Source organism: Chelon labrosus (assembly GCF_963514085.1).
Source record: "Chelon labrosus genome assembly, chromosome: 16".
Taxonomy (NCBI): domain Eukaryota; kingdom Metazoa; phylum Chordata; class Actinopteri; order Mugiliformes; family Mugilidae; genus Chelon; species Chelon labrosus.
In genome coordinates, this window is record NC_140349.1 from 19,717,475 (window position 1) to 19,740,797 (window position 23,323).

General features: G+C 41.7%; 1 protein-coding gene across 1 annotated transcript in view; it reads right to left on the reverse strand.

The window, feature by feature from the left end:
• The window catches only part of LOC311501297 (retinoic acid receptor beta-like), a gene marked incomplete at its 3' end in the record, with an annotated part of 103,220 nt that overhangs the window by 37,736 nt on the left and 42,161 nt on the right, over positions 1 to 23,323 (reverse strand). The window contains exon 2 of the mRNA XM_084563022.1: positions 19,380 to 19,528. Within this exon, the coding sequence (XP_084419148.1) occupies positions 19,380 to 19,528 (149 nt within the window). The remainder of the gene's footprint in view (positions 1 to 19,379; positions 19,529 to 23,323) is intronic.

A 23,323-nucleotide genomic window follows, 5' to 3' on the forward strand; every position in this document is an offset into this window, starting at 1 on the left:
GTAACAGTCTACAGTGTGTTTGAAGAGAGCTTGTTTAACTTGGATTTGCTAATTAAGTGAAGTTTAACTCCAGCTGAAATTAGGAATTAGGCCTTATCCTCAATCCTCTTTATAAATAAAGAAATGTAACTACGCGACACGGCAGACACAGACCGTGATTGGTCCACTTGTTAGTTGCGTGTTTCCATTTTAGTATTTCTGCCTGCTTCTCTATCTCCGCAATTTTCAAATTGATTGTTTTGGATCAATAAAGATGGAACTCATCGAAGAAAGACTGACTGAGGAGGTTTGAAGGTACAAGCATTTGTGTGACTCATCTCAGACGCCATTGTTGAAAGTGACACAGGAAGCAGAAACAAAAGTGAACCCGACTGGCAAAAAAGACACAGCACCGACTAGCGTTTGGGTGGCGTTGTTACAGAGCGAGCCAGACTGACGAGCGTACAAGTATAAATGGCTTGCACTGGCGTAGTCTAAGCGCGTAGGTTACGGCATCTGGTCCCGCAGAGGTATAAACCACACTTAAGTCTGGAAAATCAAACAAAAAAAATAGAAACAGAAGATAAACTGTCTTTGCTACCAAGTGGTACCTATAGTATGTAAACATAATACATTAGGAATACAGTTTAATGCAAATCAGTTTGAATATTTGGCTTCAGAATTCATTTGAAAATTTGAAAATTTAAAGCACCTTCTGCCACAAATAAGGACCTAGAGAGAGAAGACAAAATGTTTCATAATGACTGTATGTGGACCCTGCTGTATAAACGAAAATGGTACAAATGTGCTAACTAACCAAGGTAGCTTGGTATTTTATCAGTTTTTGTGGTTGGAACTTTAATAACATCGTGCCATTGTCTCTAACTCACTGTTTTCTCTTAGATGTAGTCTTTTATTTTTAATATTCCATGTCTGAGCCATATATAACCTGCAAATTCAATTTGTCTGGAGATGTGCAGTCCCTAAAACTGATAAACACTCTTATAGTGATATTTTGTCTCTTATTTGTTGCAAATAACCAGATTTCTTTTTGTTCCTGTTCCCCCCCCCCCCCCTGATTGTTGGATTGGTTTCTCCTTGTGTGCTCCGCCCTCATTGGTTTCACCTGTGTGGTTAACTCATCAGCCCTTGTGTGTGTCAGCGTGTATATATAGTCCTGCCTTTCCATTTGTCCTTCATGTCTGTTGAGTAGCCCAGTTGTTTTTAGTCTGTTTGCTTACCCTAAATTTACCTGTTCATGGTCCTTCTGGTTTCTGTTCTGCTCCATGTGGTTTCCTGTTATCTGAGTGTTGTCTTGCTTTTGGTGCTATCTTGCTATCCTGCCTTACTCACCAGCTTTTTTCCCACCTACCTTCTTGTTACACTTTGCAAAAATTCCTAACAAAATTACTGTCACGTGCACATCCAGTATGCAGTTTGCACAATAACAAGAGACAAATTTACTATCAAAATGCATATCAAGGTAGACAAAGGCAGGCTTTAATTTTAGATCTCAGAACTTCTAGTCATATAGTTTGCTGTAGCGATATTAAGGCTCCAACATGGTCAGCTAGGCCAGCTAGGCCAGCTACGCAGTTGCCATTAAAGTGTTGCTCAGGCGCCCATTGACGTTGCTGGTCAACCAACCGCACACGATTGGTTGACACATGGCCACGCCAGTTGTAAGCAGTTTGTTTCTTTACATCTAGACCTGGAAATGTAACTACGTGTTTGGTCGTAACATGTTTTTGCTTTAGTATTTCCGGCTGCTTCTCCATCTCTGCAATTTTCGAATTGATTGTTTTGGATCAATAAAGTGGAACACATTAAGGAAAGGTTAACTGAGGAGGTTGAGAGATAAAAAACAAAAACGTGTATGACTCTTCTTCCAAAAGTTTCAGTTGTTACTGAAAGTGAAGCAGGAAGTAGAAACTAACTAAAAAAAAAAAAAAAAAAAAAAAAAAAAAACCCACAGCACTGACTAGTATTTAGTGTTTTTACAGAGCAAGCCGGACTGATGAGTGCACAAGCATAAATGGCTTGCACCGACGCAGGCTACGTGCGTAGGTTATGGCGTCTATGTCCAGCAGTACCCTAAAAGAGCCTTTAGTTGCCAAAACAACAACATCTAAATCCAAATCTTGACCTTACACCAAACAAATAATAATAAAAGCCATTGTATATGGTATACAGACTGTAACTGTGTGTATAATATGTGCTAAGGCGATGTGTTGTGTACCTCCAGTGGCAGTCGTGAACAGATGCCACCGCTCAAAGCACTTCATCTCTACAAGCCTTCAGGGATAACACCATCAGTGTCTGAGACGACACTGAGCCACACATCTTCATCAAATCTTCACGGAGACACACAATCATCACATCTGCTCTTTAGCCTTGATTTTTTTTTTCTTTGCGTCTTTAACTCATCAGTATCTTCTCTCATCTCTTTCCTCTGTCTTCCTCCTCTCTATTCATTGCCTCCCGCTGCCACTGAACACAAGTGTTGACCTGAGACTGCAGACTGCTCTGATATTTCCCGGCGCGTGTCCTGCGGGTTTACTCATTTGAAGCTCATAAATGCACAACCAAAGGACACCCTTGAGCCGAGTGTTGTACAAAGGTGTTTACTGAGGTGGAGTGCAGCGGGGGGGAGGTGGAGGGCTGCTGTTGGGCTAAATAAAAGATAGAATCAGAGTTTCAGCTGTGGGGACGCGCTAAGAATAAATCACACCAGGTGCACAGTGAGGACAGAACTGCTAAACTCAGTTTAGCATCCTGCGGTATTTGTCAGGAGAACAGAATCCTAGTTTCTACAATGTAATCTTAATATTTTCTATTGAAGCGGATGAATGGCTTTTGTGCCGGGTTCAAATCCAATATTCTGTCATGAACTACAGATCTCTAAAATTCTCCATAGAAACCAAGGATAATAAAACCACTCTGTGAACAAAAGTTTTTTTTTTCTCTATTTTTCCCAAAACTATTGTGCTTCATTGTACAGGTCACAGCACAATACAAAACAAGGAGGTGGTGAAATTTAATATACTCCATTTTGGGGGAAAAATATGTCAGAAACGACGACAAGCTTTGTACATGCTGCCAGGTTAGGACAGAGGCAGCTCATGTACATTTGTACATGTACAATTGAGTGGTCAGGAAACAGGACAGGTTCAACAGACTTGACACGATTATTAAAACCAATCTAAGCCTTTAATCAGCCCAAGAAGCATTTCTAACACAAATGTTAACCGATTCATTTATGCAGAATACTCGACTGTTGTTGGATGATGCTTTAAGTTCTATTTTTCTTTCCATATTAAATTGTTCTCTAATGTCATATTTTGGGATTAGACCATATGTATCCTGTATCATTCAGGATCATTATAGCTCGTCACCCATTTCCATGGTTATATACTTTTACACCTTTCAGTAAAATGTAGGTTTGTCTCTTTAAGACGGACTGTATTATAACGAAAACAAATTTTTAAGAATTGTTGCATCAATATTGTAATACTTATATACTAATTATAATGTCATATTTAATCTTGTGTACACAATATCAGTTATTTCAAACGCAACACAGAATGCCAAGTAAAGTTGCAAAACGACCAGATGAGACCAGTTACCATGTATATTAAATGAATCCATTTGCTTTTACTATTTACAGATAACGCTCTCTCCAAAAGTAACTGTGTTTATGTTGACAGCTTCTTCATACCAGAGCTACCTGTATGCTATCCTGTAGATAAGGCCATGTTGAGATGTAATGTCAGGGCATCAGGGGACATGAGCCCAGCCACCTGGGAGACGAGGCCACTTCCCCCTGGACTGATAAACTGCACCTTAACTGAGATCATTATCCAACATCTTGTTATCTTAATGGGCCAGGGATAGGGTGTCAGAGCGATGGCCCTGCCATCTTAGGCCTTCTCATTTACAGATTAAAAAACGAAAGTGCCGCCCATTAATTATTTAGCTACAATCCAACCCCTTGTCCACCTGGCCTCATCCTCTTTCTCTCTCCCCCCTCCGTTTCTCTCCGCTCCCGCCATGCACTGGCTGTCCGGCTCGCCCGCCCCGGCTCTTTGGACTGGGCCGCGGCGTTTTGTGTTGCCTGAGCATTCAGTACAGCCAACGGGGGGAGAGAGAGGCAGACTGGCGGATTAGCTTTCGCTCTTAATCGTGTCGACATCTTATCACTGCCGTGGAAAGTGGAGAGGACACTGGAGACCCAGGGGGGTTCCAGAAAAATGAGGAGAGGTAGAGCGGAGGAGGTGGGGTAGTAGGTGTGTGTGCGGCAGGGTGATATTTATCCAGTTTATCCAGTCTGGGCTATTACTTACACCTGGAGTTCACTGGAAAGACACAACAGAGTTCAGAGAGAGAGTTAGAGAAAAAGGTCTGTGATGAAAACCGTACTACGGGTTTGAAACAAAACAGAAATACATCACTCACTGCTACCATATCAAATACTCCTGGTGCATTTTTGTTTTTGTCGTGTAAAATACAACATTTAAACATTTAAATTTAAGCATAGAATATAATAAAAAAAGAGCATCTTAGCATCTTGTTACAGCAAGCTACTGGAGATGGCAAAGACACTTGCAGACATGACCAGATTTCCGCATACTTTTCCAGCCACATTCTGCTGCAAAGGCTAAATCTTTTTCAAAACGCTTGAGCTTACTTAATTTCTAGAAATACGGTAGCCTTAAACTTGGATGTTTGCCTTTACAAGCGAGAAAATGTTGCCTGAACATGTAATGCAAAGTCTCCCACACACATTTATTAACACTGACACTTGCTCCAATTGAGGCTGGCGTCTGGCAATTTAATGTAACTTTAATTTATTTCAAATGATGAAGCACAGAGCCTGGAAAAACAAAAATGCATAATGCCAAAAAGAAGAAAATGCAACACTGCACTTTGTTTACACGCTCTGTAGTCTCTAAGAGCCACTCTGTATTTTGCATCACTCGATGTCCCCTTCAACCTTGCCGTAGTCACTCTCCTCTCCCTCTTTGTAGTCTCTTTGTCCTTTTCAGTCAACTAACATTTTACAGGTGAAGCTGTTCACACATGGAGATGATGTATGTGACGTTCGTCTAAAGCGTCCTGCTCTGCACACACACGATGTATATTAAATACTACAGCCCACAGTAAAACATAGCCCGAGTGATCCCTTAGCCCCGTAAAAAATAATAATACATTTTATTTGTGGGCATCTTTTCAGAGTGCTGAAGGTCACCGCAATGCATAAAACATCATAAGAATAAAATATGCAATGCTATAAAAATAAAAGCAGATTTAAAACGTATACAGTATATACCCGTAGGGCTGTTCCATCTATGGTTTGGACTATGTTCATCAGTTGTGACCGGGCCTAACGGAAAAAAACTTTCTAATCTCACTTTACTACTTAAGTTAAATTGACTGATGGTGTTCGTGCAGATTTAAGGTTTAGGTAATGCTGATCCTTAGTTTAAAGAATTTATGAGCCCATCGGTATTAGAATTTAAAAAAATAAAATAAGGTACCAACTTTGGTACTTGCCAGCGGTCGCTTTAGGAATGACAGCAATCTAACAGTGACCCGATCAGGGACAACGATAAGAACATGATGGATATCCCTCAACTAATCGGACTGGTCCCAAATTCATTCATTTGATCGACTCGCTTGCTTAAAGACTTCATCGTTAGGTGATCTGAACTAAGTCTACTTGTTTTACTTTTACAGTGGAACCAATAAACTGTGAATATGTGACATCCTAAAACCTAGCAGCGCCAACCAGGCAGTACGTACACTTGGCGACCATTACAACATAACATAGCATAGGTTACTGGCCCTACTAGATCAAGAAACGTGGAGCTGCATGCTCTTTTATGGGTTACAAACCTTTTATATTCCTCAAACCATTTCAAAGGTTATAAAGTGCAGTGGTTGGCAAGCTTTTCTGAGCCTCTAAATGTCAACAACTTGGAGATAAATGCTCTTCAACAACAAAAATTTTTCTTCTATATTCCATGTGCACACGTTTTTTTTTTTTTTCAGTGAACACATTTAAGACTGGGTTTGTGTACTTGTACAAGCTAAAAGCTGACATTTTGGAAACGCAGAATGGGGACGGCAGTGATGTTGTGGTTCACCTGCTGTATCAACTAGAAATACAGAAGAACAGCAGAAAAAAGGAGCCCGGACTGCACAAAGGCCCGCATTGTTACTGTGGCAAACGTGAAACCTCAATAGATAAGGCGCAAACAGAGCAGCAGTCAACAGCTACAACACAGAAAACAAGACACAGCTCTCTCAGACCCCCACTCCTCTCTTCTGTTCCTCTGCACGTCAACTCCCCTGAAACCCAATCAGTGCTTATCTATTCACCCGAGCACCTGAAGAGCACAGATGGACCAGGAGATACAGTAGAGATTGAAAAGCGAATAAGGGGAAAGTAGAAGGGAGAGGGCAAAAAAAAAAGAGAACAAGAGGAGGAAGAAAAAGGAGAGATAGTTTGTGAGAGGCCTGAACAGACTTGCTGTGTTACTCACCCGGCTGCTCTGAATAGCTGTAAAGACAGAGAACCAGAGACCGAGTGAGAGGCATAGAAAGACGGCGGTGGAGAGAATGAGGAGGTTTCAGATCACCTGGTCCTCCATGGACACCCAACTGTGACCCTATTCTTCTCACCATTCTGCACTTCTCTTTCGACCAAAGACCTAACGAGGGCCCCTGGAACGAGCAGAAGCCGTCTTTAAGCTCACTCGCTCTCTGATGGGAGGCCTCCATTCTGCATTAACATACATCACAAAGACGCTGGGCTGCTCAGTCTCTTGTGTGGTCAGACCTGTTGATGACCCGTCCCATCGGGCACAGGAAGGTCTACACTGACGGTTAAAGTGCCATTTTGTAAGACTCAGTGTCTTCATTAGGATTTGGGGTAAAGTTTTGATACTGTCTCTAAACATCCGCACAACTTTTTTGAATTAGGCATTTTCTCAACCAGTGAGGTCAAGCACACCTCTTATTATAAGTTTGGCTTAGTGTCTATATTAGGGGTTGCACAACTTCAGATTTTTTTTATAGTAGACTATTATGTGATGAAAGTCATTGATGACGTCACTAATAAAACACAGTAGAAAGTAAAGCTTTGCAACAATGAAATCTATATTCTTGAACTGAGTACATCTGCTGAGAACAGACAGCTCATGTGCTACATACTGTGCGCTGAAGATATGTATAGCCTGTATAAAAACAGGCAGCAACTCGGCACCATCCACAGCATTTAATAGTTCTCCATAGCTTGTTGTAAGATGGGATGGTGTAGCCAGGTTAAAAAATGTACTGCAGCTGAAGGTTTAATATCTTTGATGAAATTCACCAGCAAATTGTTGATTTGGTTTTGTTTGGGGAAGTTGTTAAATGACTGCTGTCGAGAGGATTTGGACCGTTCCTCTGCTAGTATTAGCAGATGTCTTTTCAGATGAGTGTGTATCGCAGTAGTACTTTAGTGGTATTTCAGGACTGACTTGCATATTCTGCATGTCACAGTAGTGTGGGCTTCATCTTTAGTGAACTATTTCCACACACTGAATGAACTGCTGCTAGCTTGCTGTAATGAACCACTTGGGCTCCTACCTATCGGTACTCAAGGCAAGTATACATACAGATTTGCACAGTTGCCAAGACTGAAACACTTGCACCACAGCTAACCATAGAACACTGGGAACTGTCTGAAGATGCTATAATATTAACTAGATATCCTATTAGCACCATGTAAACTCTGCCCACCCATGGTGGGGTACATCACATGGAGGTGAGCAACTACTTCTTCAGTCAGTGTGGGCAGGTGTACACCTTAGTGACTCTTTAAAGTTCCAAATTGTCATGGTCACATGACTGGGTCAGACAATCTGAAATGCTAAGGCCTGTGGGCTGCTGTGGTGAGTACCTCTTGACAGAGGTGTGAAGACATAGAGTCCATGAACCGACAGGGTGTTTGGGATGTGCTGGATCAAATTGGATTTGCAGCAACACCAACTGGCACCTTAAAGGACTTAAAGGATCTGCTGCTAACGTTGTTTTGGCAGATACGACAAGCCACCTCGAGAGGTCTTAAAAGATTTTTTTGTAGCGGCGTCCAGATGAAGCTACGGAAAATCTTGGGGTGGCACACCAGAGCAAAAGGTCGGCTGGTGCTGTCAGTGGAAATGTAATCTGGTGTCAATGAGTCCAGTCCAATATTCCTGTATAGCCTAATGATTTGCTACACCTTCCAAGATCCTATATGCAAGTAGACTTTCTTGTTAGTTTTGTCCCTTTGATTTGTAAATCACTATCATTATAGTGATACATCTACCACTCTGGGTCCAAGTAAGAAGCATTACAGTAGTTGAACCAAACTCGGATACTGGCAAATTAGAATCAGTGTATTACATAGTGCCACCTGTAAAAACACCACCCCAAGCTATGTAGAAATAACCAGCTGGTACCATGACTCAACAAGTGGCTTTCTGTAGGGCAGGTCCCATCAATCTAGATGTATGCTCCTCCATCAGGCTACTTGTCCGTGGGATATGCCATAGCCTGATGTCTGCCTCCCCACAAATGCAACTAGACATCACAGCGTCACTCCCTCAGTCCTCTTCCTTTATGCATCCCAGTCATTTGTTGTTCAACATTTATCAGGTCAAATTCCAACATGATCTGCTCAGTTCCAGTTTCCATAGTTTGATGTGCGTGAAAAAACGTAACACAGCAGTGTAGAAATCACACCACCAACTCGGGTTTTAGAGGTGTAATTATACATGCCAGCATGAAAGTATAAATATTCGCAACAGCGTTGACCACTCATGTTGGCTCTGCTTAGTTAGACTTTACCTGAACTATACAGTGCACGTTGCAGCTTTTCTGTTGGTAAAGTTTCAGGGGAAGTAGCAGCACTTTTGAATACTTGAGTAGTGTCTCCTCTCCTGCTGCATGTCAGCCTTGACTTGTTCCGTGCTCCGCAGGCAGGAGGTACAATCTACACTGAGCTCTTCACTGACACTGACTGATGGCATTTTGGGATAACTATATGTCATAGAGTTTCTATAGGTGTCTACAGTGTATAGCTACTGAACCCTGTGGAAAAAGTATAGCAACCGCACACACTTATGTGTGGGAAACTCTTCTGCTCTCAGACATACTGTATTTTCTGCATATTTAGTTTGATGACATTTTTGAGTTAACTGGGCTGAGAGTGACCTGCTTAGTTATGCTATCCTCAGAGCAGACTACTCACATTACCTTCAAAAGTCATGTGAAATAGTGCAATGCCACCTTTGGCCACTAGATGCTGGCCTCAAAAGTTTCTCAGGAACAACTAAGACAGTGAAAGGCATTCAGCAATTACAGTTCAATGCTTAGCACAGCTTTGTTTCAACAGATGTTATGCTCAAAGACACTACTCAACACAGCTTCAACCTTTCAAAGTAAAACATTTACAAAGGATCATGTGATTGCCCTAAGCTGGACCTCATTACGTAACACTTGTATTCACGCTTGTTGCACTGGTTATGAATCTGCCACACGTTTTAAACTGAATCTGTTATTAAAAAGGGATGCCTTGTTAAAATAAATGGAGCTTTATTGAACAATTAATGCAGAAAGACAAGACTTATTCTGTTTCATCAGAATAAGTTCTATCATACAAAAGGAATCCCAATATTTTGACCAGCAGATTTCACCATCTTTGATAGCATCAAATACTTCTAAACAACTATCAGCAGAATTGCGTCGTTGTGCTTCAGCGCTCCAGAAAGCTTTGTTTCCACAAAGACGGTCAGAGCAAAAGATTCACTGCGTCAAACAGAAATATGAAATACAGGAATGCTACACTGAGGGTTTACAGATTTTATTATTTTCTGTTTTAATGTATTCATTTAAATAATTTTTGTTGCCGTTGTATACCGTCACCCTATACAGTTGTCAATGTTTGTGTTCAGTTTATTTGGTAGGTTGTCATCACGTTTACTTCTGTTCAGCTGACTTATTCCACGACGTCAGGACATTCCTCGTGCCATAAATGTGCTGTAAATAGTTTCTTTCAATTCCAGATTAAGTAAAATCCTCACTTTCGAAAATCCACCTGCGCCTGCCTGCTTGGCCCGTAACGACAGATACGTAACAGCGGTTCTTATAATTCTGCAGTACCCTCAGATCCACCACCTGGTGCTACTTGAGCTGCTGGTGCACCAGAGACTAATCCCTCTCATACACACTTGATTAGAGGGGAAGGAATGGAGAGGACATGGACACCGAGCTAAGAGCAAGAGTTAAAAGATGAGTGGATTGGCCTCATTTATGTCACTTTACTGTTTGTAAAACTTACTTCAAATGAAGTGGCTTAAATTATGTCAATGCTTAGGTCTAGATCAACAGTTTTCGACATTTAAGTAACCAAACTAACAAAGACAAACGCTGCAGGCACTGTTATATGTTATGTTATATTGATTATTCATTTTACACACACAAAGGTCTGCAAACTTTCAAATCCAGTAGATGGATACACAACATACAAATATACCAGCCACAACATTACAACCACTGATAAGAGAAGTAAATAACATTGACCATCTTGTGACTATTCAATGTTCTGCTGGGAAACTCTTGGACCTGGCATTCATGTGCATGTGCCACCCACCTAGACCAGACCAGGCACCACCTTGATGGCCTCATCCACAGAGGCCCCTCCCCTCAACCCATAGGACCATGCGTCACAACTGTTTTGGAAGCACAAGGGAGACCTACACGATATTAGCAAGGTGGTCATAATGTTATGCCTACCCAAACAAGAACACATGTATATGCCAAAGATTCAATAGATTAAAATATTTATTATATTTTCATATTTTTGTGTCAGCCACCACTGCCTGACATCTCATTAGATTGTCTTTGAAATATTTGCATCCTAATACGTACTGCAAATTAACATTTTGTAACTCACTTTAAAGACAATGTACTTGGTGCTTCTACTTGCAAATAAACGTAATTTGTAAGAGAAATGTTGTTATAGCTGTCTTTGGTTTAGTAGGAAGCTGACCTGATATTAGCCTGTTACTACCCAAAAAAGAAACATCTTCACACGACGGCAGAGAGAGTACAAATCTCCCTGACCAACAGCACGAGAGAATCAAGACCCTCGACAAGGCAGCCTGCGGAGGCACACTTCAGTCACTCCTCTGCATACATCCACAACAACAACTCTGCCCGACCATGGGCAGATTTCATACACTCCTTCCAAATATAGAATTCAACTACAGAGAACAAAAAAAAATAGTGACTTCGGTAAAAGATGATGCGGTTTACCAAAAGATAAAGTCAGAAGAAAGGCATGGAGGGTTGAACTGCAGAGAGGAAACTTGAACCCAATGACATCAGCTGTAATTTAAAGTCAGAAGACTAAAGCACTTGGGCGGTATTGTTCCATGGAAAATGTGTTGGATTTCCAAAAACTATAAATAAACAGGCAGGCATTTGACATGTAAGAAAAAGAAACATGCATAGAAACAAGAACCGGGACCTTTCATTGGTTCCTCAAAATTCACCAACACGTCAGCTCAGGGAAAATCAAAGACACACATCTAAAAAGAGAGGCTGATCACACTTCAGCTACAAGCATGTAGGGCTCAATCCTCTTGAAAGCCATCTTGTGCAAGGCAAAAGCAACTAGGTTCACCTCTGACGTATTTTAATTGTCATCTAAAAAGCAAACTGGTCATTCAAATTTTTTAAAGCAACGAACTACAATTTCAAGCACTTCTATAAAACCTAAAAAAAATAAAAATTACTGCATTAAAATTCCAGCATTCTTTGTGATTTCGAGCACGCACACAAAACCCTTTTAACTGGCTATCTACTGATGACTGAAAAAGACACGAGGCAGTTTCACCAGTTGAGCAGAGGATTGCACTGCAGCTGCAGGGAGAGGAGAGGGATACCGTGGCACAACAATCATATCTATTTCCCATCACACTTCTCCCGCTCTGACCCTCTCCGTTTGATTTTTCTCTCTCTATTAGCGCCCGGGCTCCTTTTATGTACTACACCGTTGACAAATCACATTATGGAGTGCGTGTTAGCACCGAGGGGAGCTGTATAGATTATGATGACAGGCGGAGAAAGGCCCCGGCAGATCCCAGTCTTCTTTTCACTCTCCGTCTCTGCAGTAAACTGTCAGCTCAACCGGGCTCTTCATCATCAGCATCCTGCAACAACGGCTGACAGCCGGGAGTAAATAAAGATATGAAGAGCTCATGGGAGGAGGCGGCGGCTGTGGATGTATGGGTTAAGTGTAAGCAGGGATTCTATGACAAACAATTAGATTTTTGGATCAAAGTGGTCACAATGTCGACTTAAGCCGGGGGGGGCAGATACTATATAATACTAACAAGCAGATTCATGAGAGCACATTCAAACTCTGAAGTAGAAATATGCAGATTCAGTCTTGTTACCACTTTTATAAACTTCTGCATAATTTATTGTTGCAGCGAGGCTATATTTTTGGTCTTGTTTATGTGTTTGGTAGTCAGCTGGGTATTTTAAAACCACGACCAGCGTGCAGAATGTCCTCTGACAATAGCGAGGGTTTCATGCTGCGCACGGCACCTCAGCCACACATTAACTAAAATGTAATTATTCGTCCTATTTGCAGAAAGTGTTTCTGCTTTAAATATGTGAGTTTAAAAAAAGATTTATCTTCTCTCCAGAGTCCCACATGTCTCGGGTTTTTGTAAACTTCTACCAGGGCTGCATCTGCAATTCTCAGTATCCTCAGAATACCTGCAAACGTCTCCACACCAAATCCAAAGCTCTGGAGAAAAGTAATGTTTCAAATGTCTTTCTGTACAGGGCAAAATATTTCAATTATTTGCACTATGACATGATTGTGTGTAAGGTCATCAGTGTTTGGTTAGGTCACTTCATCCTCAAGGCAGAAATGAACTGTAGAGAAAAGTCAAATAAATCAGCATTCAGCTTCTGCAATGTCACAAGATTTATTCCCATCCAGTGTTGCATTCATTTTTCACTAGTATCTTGTATAGATGATGGGAGAGTCTGACCACTGTGCAAACCCTTCTCCAGGAGAAGATTCTCAATGGGGTTAAGGTCTGGACTCTGTGGTGGCCAATCCATGTGTGAAAATGATGTCTCATGCTCCCTGAACCACTCTTTCACAATTTGAGCTCGATGAATCCTGGCATTGTCATCTTGGAATATGCCCGTGCCAATCCATTGATGCAATAACCTGGTCATTCAGTATATTCAGGTAGTCAGCTGAACTCATTCTTTGGGCAACATAATGTTGCTGAACCTAGACCTGACCAACTGCAGCAACCCCAGATCATAGCACTGCCCCCACAGGCTTGTACAGTAGACACTAGGCATGATGGGTGCATCACTTCATCTGCCTCTTTTCTTACCCTGATGCCCCCATCACTCTGGAACAGGGTAAATCTGGACTCATCAGACCACATGACCTTCTTCCATTGGTCCAGAGTCCAATCTTTATGCTCCCTAGCAAATTGAAGCCTTTTTTTCCAGTTAGCCTCACTGATTAGTGGTTTTCTTAAGGCTACACAGCTGTTCAGTCCCAATCCCTTGAGTTCCCTTCACATTGTACGTGTGGAAATGCTCTTACTTTCACTATTAAACATAGCCCTGATCTCTATTGTTGTTTTTGTTTGATTTGATTTCACCAAACATTTAAGTGATCGCAGTTTTTAATAATGCGTTGGACAGTTCTTAACCCAGTTCTAGTAGTTTCTCCAGTCTCCTTAGATGTTGTGTCTGCTTGATGCATGCCAATGATTTGACCCTTCTCAAACAGACTAACATCTTTTCCACGACCACAGGATCTGTCTTTCAACATGGTTGTTTAAGAAATGAGAAGCTACTCATTGCATCAGTTGGGGTTAAATAACTTGTTGCCAGCTGAAAGATAATCACCCATGCAGTAATTATCCAATAGGAGGCTCGTACTTGTTTGCTTAGTTAAATCCAAGTGGTGACTTTTTTTTCGGCCAGGCAGTGTAGCTCTATGCCAATGTGAGAGTGAATTTATCAAACATATCAACATGAGGAAAACTGGGTTGATTTGAAAGTTATAATTCTGTTAATGGTGTTATTGGTGAAAATGCCTGGCTCTGTGTGAAGTGACACGTTTTCTACAGCTTTTAAAGCAACACAATGCACAACTAAACTTAAAAGAAAATGCAAGCAAAAACGGAAGCAAATTGAGAAAATGCAACGCAAAGTGAAAGCCATGTTCTAAAAGTGCAAGGTTTTAAGCAAATATATGTATAAAGTTGTCATGTGTCTTCGTACACAGACCTGAGACTCTTCCAAAGCATGAAAGCAGGATGATTTCTCATCATGATCTTCAACTATTTCCTTAACGCACATACATGCACATAAAAGGAGCTTCTCACTAGTTACGATGCTTTGCAAAGATTAAGACTCCAAATAAATTTTCCACTAAAGTGCTTCTTTCAGATTTTCCTTCTCTTCACCACATTGGTATGTCGCAAAGCACAGTGTGCATACAGCAAACCTGACATAAAACAAAACAAGGAAGTTCTCTTTATACACTATTAAGAATTATATTTTTTTGTGTAAAGCTGGAGGTACATTCATTTTGTACATCTATTATTTGGATATCAGGTGCGTGGTGAAAAGTACACCCTGAAAATGGAAATAAAATCAACCTAAAAACTGGTTTGTTAGGAAATCACAATCGTTGGTGAGATTCACCCAACACAGCACCCCTGCTTGTGGGTTTGCGGCGGATAAGCTGAGCACCGAGGGCTGGGGTCCAGAAAGAGAAGTGTTTCTATCCCGGTGTGAGCAGTCTGAATTGTGTTTTTATTCACAGAGGTTATGGTCTCTCGCTTGTCAAACCAGTTCCATCAGACTAATCCTGCTGTGTCAACGCCTCAGGACCCAACAAGTAGGCGAGGGGGGGGAGGGAGTGTTCACGGCTCAAAGTTTTGTCTTCGTCCCCAAAGACCTGTCAGCGTTGACGACACGCGTACAGAATCGGGCAGCCCTTTCTTTTCTGGACATTCCGGGGGCTTATGCAAAACAACCTTAAGACGTCATTTTCTGCTCTGCATCTATTCTTAACTACACGGAGTAGTTAAACTTGCTGCTGCTGCTGCTTGAAACACAGCTGATTAGAGCAGTGAGAGTGAGTCAGAGTAGTAAAGTTTGTGGCAGTAACACATAGTTAAAATATCAGCGGCTTTAATTTCTTTCTATATGTGTAAATTTCTGTGGCATAATCTTTAAATTAAGATGATATCAATCTGGAGTCATTTGGATGCGAGGTCATGCAAGGTCATGCAAATCATCACATTTATGCTGTGTGTGTCTTCACTTGTGTTCGGCTGAATCAACCCTTGTGTTCGTATTCCGTGGGAACCGTAACGCTCTGCAGGAAATAATGACAAAATGCTAATGTTTACGGGAACTTGATAGCCAGCAGTTCCTCTTACTTGGAAAGCCACCTATGACAAGACGAATTTAGTTTTTTGTTTTCTTGGCGTGTGCAGGCAGAATGCTCGGCTCAAGTTACAGGAACTTGTATCAGACTCGTTCTGTAATTCCCGACACGGGCCTGCGCTACCTGTTACACGTTTTTTTTTTTTTTGTTTGTTTGTTTTTTCCACCTGGAGTTTTCCGAAGGACACTGTCCCTTCTGAGCAGGAGGTGTACGAGGTGACTTGACGTGGAGGCTGCCGTGACTTTGGAGGGTTTCTTGACTTTGGGTCAGCGCGGGATGAGACTGACATCTGTTGCATATGCATGTGCGTCTGCGGGCCCATATGGCTGCACCCTGTTTTAACAATTCAAATCAGCTCCGGCGACACCGCACTTCTGACGAGGCTGGGCAGCACATTAACTCGCTCACTGTTACTGTTTTTCTTAAACATTAAAATAATTAGAACATTTCAGGATTTAAGCCCACAAGGCGTGCTGACGTGTACGATAAAGACAAAACTGTTCTGATTATACTCTATATCTACACTGCCTTGTCAAAACATTACACTAGTGAAAATAAGTTCATTCTATTTTAACAGTACTGCACTAAATCCCCCTTCGTGACGGTTCTAATGCTCAGTTTATGCTGGAGCAGCGTCAGAAAGGTGGTAATTCAACTGGATGATCGAATTAAATCCCTAATGTGTTTCTGTTATTTGCAAGCCTAGCCCACTGACTAAAATGTGGGTTGTCAAAATAATGGACACCAATAGTTCTACAAATCACAGCCTCCAAAATGAAAACACAGTTGAATGTACAGCTCTCTCAGATACTTAAAACTAACGCTGAATACCATAATCTTCATGAAGCTGAGACTTAAAGCAGGACTGTTATATTAGGATGTATTAACTTTCACTAGTGTACCTAATGAACTGGCAAGTGTGTGTCAAACTGAACAGATCAGTGGCATTTAGTGTTATCTCCTTTGCCCAAGGGTTCCGATTTCCTTGAGTTGCCTCCTCCCATTGAAACAGTGTTGTGATGTGAATTTTCCAGCCAAACACTGCTTGCTGAGCTGCACCGTGATGGTGGGGAATGTGGCACCAGAATTACGCGAAAACGCCAGAAGTCCAACAATTAATCGAAAAAAGGAGGGACGTTCTGAGAATGTTCAAACCCACAGTGAAACATGATGGTGGGATGGACTGGACCTGAACACCTCCGCTCCCCCACTCCACCCTGACCAAGGAGAAATAGTACTCAGATTATTCATAGACCGGCTGCACTTTCTAGGTTTACATCTCGTGGCGGAGAAGAACTGACCGCCATGGGCAGTCACCGAACCCTCAACCTCCCTGAAATTTAATGTAACTGAGAAAGCAAAACATTCCTGACATTACGAGAAGTCTCTTGGGATAACATGTGGCTTGAGCGCCCCGTCATTAGACGTTCTGAAATGAATAGACATTTTTCCGAGATTCAGCTTTTTACTGCTGATACATACTGAACTGATGTACTATACTATATTACATAGTTTGATGAAAATATTTATTTAAATGAATATTTTCAATTTTTTTTAACAGTTTCAGAGAAACATGGCAGGTTTAGTGTTAATGTTAATAAATAGTTTATTACTAGTTACCTACAGCAACGTAATGATAATTAACTTGAATGTGTTAAAACCATTTGTCTATGATTGTCTTTTAATCTGATTCTTTTGAGTATGGCATCCATAGTCTAATGTTTGCATGTCTTCGGTAATAGCTGACAAGGCTGGTGGCTGTATATAAAAACATTACATTTATTTAAATTGACCTTAAAATTCTGCAATATCATTTACTTTGAGTGCTCATTAGTAACACTGTTGTTTCCACATCTGGGACCGGCCTGCATTGTGGCTATATTATAGCTGTGCATACGTAAACGAGTCGTATCTAACAAGCGTGCTCTCGCGCTGCCATCCACAGAGCTTACAAAGTGTACACACAGACACACTCCTTGTCTGTCTTTGAATCTATTTGTGGCCCTAATTGGCGCATTCACTGGCTCCTCTCGCTGGCTAAAAGCCTACAGCTGTACAGCATGCTTGGTTGCATCTGTGCAATAGAAGGGACTTGCCCCTCGCACCGCAGACAACAATGCCTTCGCCATAGAGACAGAAATGCAGCGCAGGAATCAAAAAAAACTATAATCCGCTGCCTAATCCGCTTCAGTCGGGATGTCACAAAAATCAAGGCCATTCTGCCACGATCTGAACTATTTTTACATCGGTGCTGTGCAGCAGGAGCAGATGGACGGAATAAAACTCAGAAATACTCTGCCAGCACTTTCACTTCATTCACCGCCTACTTCGTGGCATTAGGGAAGAGCAATCTGCACTCAGGGTGCTCAGTCCCACAGTAATGTGATCCAGTTATGTGATGATTCTTCACATATGCATCGCTGTGTGCTAAGCTATTGTGTGCATACCACACTGTGCACTGTACAGTACAGACAGTTCAGCGTTTTTTTTTCTCATTGTGGGATTCCCTTAAACTGATGCCAGAGCAGACTGCTTATAGGTCATGACAGGCCACTGTGATGAGGCTTATATTAGCACATAAATGGCATGGGAGTCCACGGAGAACTTGGTTTGACCCAGAGTCTAGTGAGTGAGCCGATCACCACCTCCCTCTGGGCCAAAAACTCCAAAGGATTCCTGGCATACCACTGCTTCAATTACAGAGGCGGGTCAGAGATAGGACTTCACTCCGTGCAGGCTGACTGCCTGTGAGAAAACCGCATCACCTGGGAAGAAATTATACAGCCCATATGAAACAGATACATCTGGTTTTCTTTGAAAACATTCGTGTACTTAATTTCTGATTCCACGAAGTCTTGCACATCCAAAGGGTTCACCAACGTGTTAAAATCCAGCCTATTTACTGACTAGCCTACTGAATGTTACATATATTTGGGTGTCTACGTGCATGCAGGTGTGAGTGGTTGCCTAGGAACAGCTGCTGGAACTACGAGAAGACAGACAAGTGCTGGCAAGGCTGATGTTGGAAGGAATTTCTAAAAGTGGAACATTTTGAGAATGGCAGACGGAGGCCGAGCAGAAATGCCGTCATGCCTTAAAGGAACAGTGCAGTCCAAGTATAAAACTAATCAGGCTTTCTCACTTACCTAATACAGCATTTAGCCCTGCAGTACAAGTTAAATGAATTTACGGGTGTCAATGCACAGGAAAAAAAAGGTGTGTGTACAGTATGTATGCAGGAACGGTGAGTTAAAGTGAGCGTGTTTCCTCTATACCAGTGCCACATTTCAAGAAAAGCGGTGACAGAAAATGCAAATTGATGCCAGGTCTCCAGTTGGTGCCATTATACCACTACAGATGCTCGGGGTGCAATGAGATAATGTCACTGCAAGAGCACCTGACAAATCTCTCGGTGAAACATATTGTGGTGATTGGATGTCTGATAGGTTCAGGTAATAATTAGAAGGAAGTCATGGCTTCCTCGTGATACTGCTGGCAGGTAAAAAAGTTTGGAGGAGAAGCACACATTTACCATAGTTGCTTTAAAACCTTCTTGCTCTGGGGAAACGATGCAAACTGCTGAGAGTGAGCCACATCAAATTTCAAAAGGCAAGGATACAAAAGGCCACAATAAGGAGTGTTTTTTTTTTTTTCCTTTTGAATGCAACTCCAGGATCTTACGGGGTAGCGAAAATGAAATGAAGAAATAGAAATTATGTATTTTTTTGTGCAAAGCACCCAACAATAAATGGAAGAAACCTTTCAGTTCTTAAAAGACTAAAAACTGGCCTTTGTCTCGGCGTCGCAGAGCGGGAAAGAAAAACAACTCGTCACTTCGTGTGACAAGGTGCGGGAATCCTACCTTGCAACCTTCGCATGCACTGACACCATAGTGGTATCCGGAGGACTTGTCCTGGCATACGAAGCAGGGCTTGTAGACTCTGGGAGGGGGCGGTGGGGATGGCGGGCTGGGGACGAGCTCCTCAGAACTGGTGCTCTGTGTTTCAATGGCTGCAGGGAATGCAAACAAGAGGAGGGAGATGAAGAGGTTTGTTCTGAAAACGACTAAATGATTCAGTTAGACATCTGGAACTAGAAAATGCACATGAACATTTTAAACTGGGAAACAAGGCATTCAGTGTATTCTCAGCCAAGGAAGCACTCATTTGATGTCGACGGGGAAACCCGGCCTCTGGGGCTGCTATACAGTGCTGCTTGAGCTACAATGCTAATGGTGTAAGCAACAGAATAGTTTCAGAGGTGTTCAGTGATTTCTGAATGAACCTGGAAGCTGCGTATGTAGGCAGGTATTTCAACAAAAAATAGATTCTATTGTATGTCTGGTTTGTCAGTGTCACGGTGAACACAAGCAGGCTAGTTAGAAAGACTGTGGACACAAATTCTTAAAGTCAGTTATGGGTACATTTCAGCATGTCTTCCCAGAAATGTGTATCTTTGGAATCTAACAAACAGGTTAATGCATTTCCTTCCTTAGAACATCTGAAAATGAAACGTTTTGAATATTTAAAACCGTGCATTGTTCACATCATCCATTCATGCTTGCTCGGTCTCTTAGTAGAGGCACAGCAACGCTTCTAAAATCATTACTACCAGTTGATATTCCAATATCCCCGAAAGCAGAGGCAAGGACCATGGAGGTAATCGAGAGAACCGGATTAAGGACTTACTTTCTAGGTTCTGGAAAGGATTTTTAGTCACCACAAATGAAAAGCCACCTAAGATTGAAAAACCAGTGTGGGCTGCTGTGAAGGCACCAGTTCTTCAGAATTCTTTCTTCTTTACAGCGAGGAACAGGTCCAATCCAAAATAAGCTTAACCAAACATGTAGTTTTCTTGTTTTCCCTTCATAACGTATAATTGTAACAAGGCTTTCTTGGTAATATCCCTGTAATTTTCCACTAAATACCAGCTGGGGTTTAGAGAATTATGAGGAAGGTTTCCAACAACAGGACCCATTACATAGAGATTTTAACATTTGGTATTTTGGCATTTAACATGTTTACTGGGAAATTTATCTTCGATATCTGGATAAAAAATGCACATAAGACAGAGTCCAGCAATCGCAGCACTTTTTTTTTTTTTCACTAAAATAAAAATGTACCAGGCTTTGGCGCGGTGCAGAGACCGAGCGGCTCTCCACATGAACACAAAATATCTGCACAGAAAATGGAGAGCAGTCTCTCCAGCATCTCTGCTGATTAGATTACATTCTTCCGTACTTCATCAGAGCAAACTCAATTACTGATGGTAAGGGACAAGCTCTTATAATTACTGGACCCTCGTCCCTGCATGGAATTCCCTGGTGGTTTAATCTAATCTCCCGCTATATTCACCCCGTGTGACTTTTTGCGCATGTTGAATTTGCAGCTTTGCGCTCGGCAACTTCAGTGGCTTGAGGGAAGACTTAACCAGTCTGCGACACATACAGTGCTGTAAGCAAGGGATAGAGGTTACCTCTGTAATAAAAGACAAGAAAGCACAATGAACACTGGGGTTAATTAGAATGAGATGATTTATAAGCCAGATAAAAATCTACTTTTTATCTGGCTTTGAGAAGGAGCCTGGGCAGCAAGTAGAAGTCTGAGTTGTTATGAAACAGTGACAGAGTCGTCCGCTTCCAACTTTCTGCAGAATCTTTCAGCAGACTTGCATAAAGCTGACATAATGGTGCTGCTGTAGGATTTAGAAAAGTTTTGCTGGTGCAAATTTCAAGGGATGTTCGTTTGAGGTTCAGACTCAGTAGGGGAAGTCAGCCACGTTATTTCTTCACGCTGTAAACAACTGCAGCGCAACCAGGTCTCTCTGACGAGGACAGACAGACAGACAGACATTGGTTATCGTTGAAGTCGGGTCATTTCATTTCTCCAAATGGTTTCCCCTCTGTAGCTGGCAGAGAGCAGGCTGAGGCAGCTTGCACATAAAGCAGATGTATGTTGAGACACTGTACTGGAGACGGGCCAGTTCTCTGACACACACACGCGGCCATCTGATAGGGGAGGAGGGAGAAAACAGACACTTTTGTTCATCTATGTGCGCATATAATTAATACGGCGCAAGTGCAAGCTCAAGCCGGGCTGGAGCTTCTTTTAGCGTAATGTGGAACACCTGTTTCTCTGGACTGTTTGCTAATGTAACCGAATGTTCTGCATGCACAGGACGTTTCTGAAACATATCTTTTACACTTCACAAATGTGATTGTAATGATTTAGGGTTTTCTTGAGCTACAAATATATCAGGCAGTGATATGGCACCTGAAGTTGTTTGGTAATGGCCAAAAAAAAAAAAAAAAAAACAGAAGAAGAAGAAGCTCTGTACTGGCTAGCATTAGCAAACGACTATCAGTCAACAGAATCACACGGATGACTCACATGGACGGAGCAGTGACAATTAGTGTTTGTCTTCATAGACAAACTGCCACTATCCCAGAAACAAGACACTGTTTAGACGCTGGTCTAAAGCTGGTCTGGAGACGTTGCCTTTTCAACAACTGGAATTACTCTCCAAATCCTTTTGACCCAGGTCCCAGCCCCATTGTCACTGCTCCTGCACTACTTTACTCTCTAATTTCAAATCCCTATCCAACCCAAACCCCTTGAGCGTTAATATCCATCTGTAAAAAAAATCCTAAAATTCATTAAAGTTCAAGTCCATATGTGTAAGGCCAAAATGAACAACACTGGGCTGTATGCTCAAGAGAGACAGGAAAATTTTGAAATGCAGAAGTTCCTTTTTTTCCCGATCACCGGACAAAAGTCACCTGATCTGAAAAGCCCCAGCATAAATTTACATATTTACTTGTGACAAACAGCAGTTGTTTGTGTTTTAATAACAATTCAGTCTGGTGGTGGTAAAGGGATTTCCAGACAGGAAATAATGTCTGTCAACTAGGAAAAACAATTATGTCATATAGTTTTGTTAAATTTTCTAAAATTTTAAATTCAGTGTGTGTAGGTAAATTAATGACACTGAAATATAACTGGAAATCTATATATTTTTCTTTATTTAAATGGAAATGTAACTGAACACGGACATGTACATTTTTGAATTGGGATTTTTGGAAAAAATCAATTTATTGGAGCTAATCTAATTAACACTGGCAGCCCTTGACTTCTACACATTTTGTACGTGGGTACCTCTTTCTTATTGTGGTGGAAAGATGCAAACAGTGAAGGATTAAGCAGCACACCTGCCTACTTTTACTATATACATACTTATCACTGTAGTATCTAATGTAAAGAACTCTGTAATTTAGTTTTGGATAGTGAAAAAGGTATAAGTATGTCCCTTCTGGTGGTACTGTTATGACTTAAATATGGATGCCAGCATAATATCCCGAGCTACAAGGTGTTGTTCATTTTACCCACAGGTTCAGTTGATCCTTTTCTGCCCTCCCTGCACAGAAACATCACAGATTGTCCCGTATCAAACATGTAATAAGTGAAACAAAGTCATGATGAGGATCTATGACTATCGGAGCACAGGAAAAACAATGTGTATTAGGCTTCGCCAGGTGGTGCACACTTTAACATACATCTAGAGAAAAAATACTTTTTGCTACTGATATGCCTTCGGAGCATTTGTGACGGCTGAGTGGTCCCACACTGAGGACAGGCAGCAGCAACAATTCAACCCTGCCGCCTATTTGAAACTCATGAGTGCTTCTAAGAGGCAGTGTGACCACCTGCAGACAGATGGGACGCATAAACGTGGATGCATTACACCCCTCAGTGTGTGTGTGTACGTGTGTGTGTGTGCATGAGTGAGTGGGGGTGGTCATTGGGTACT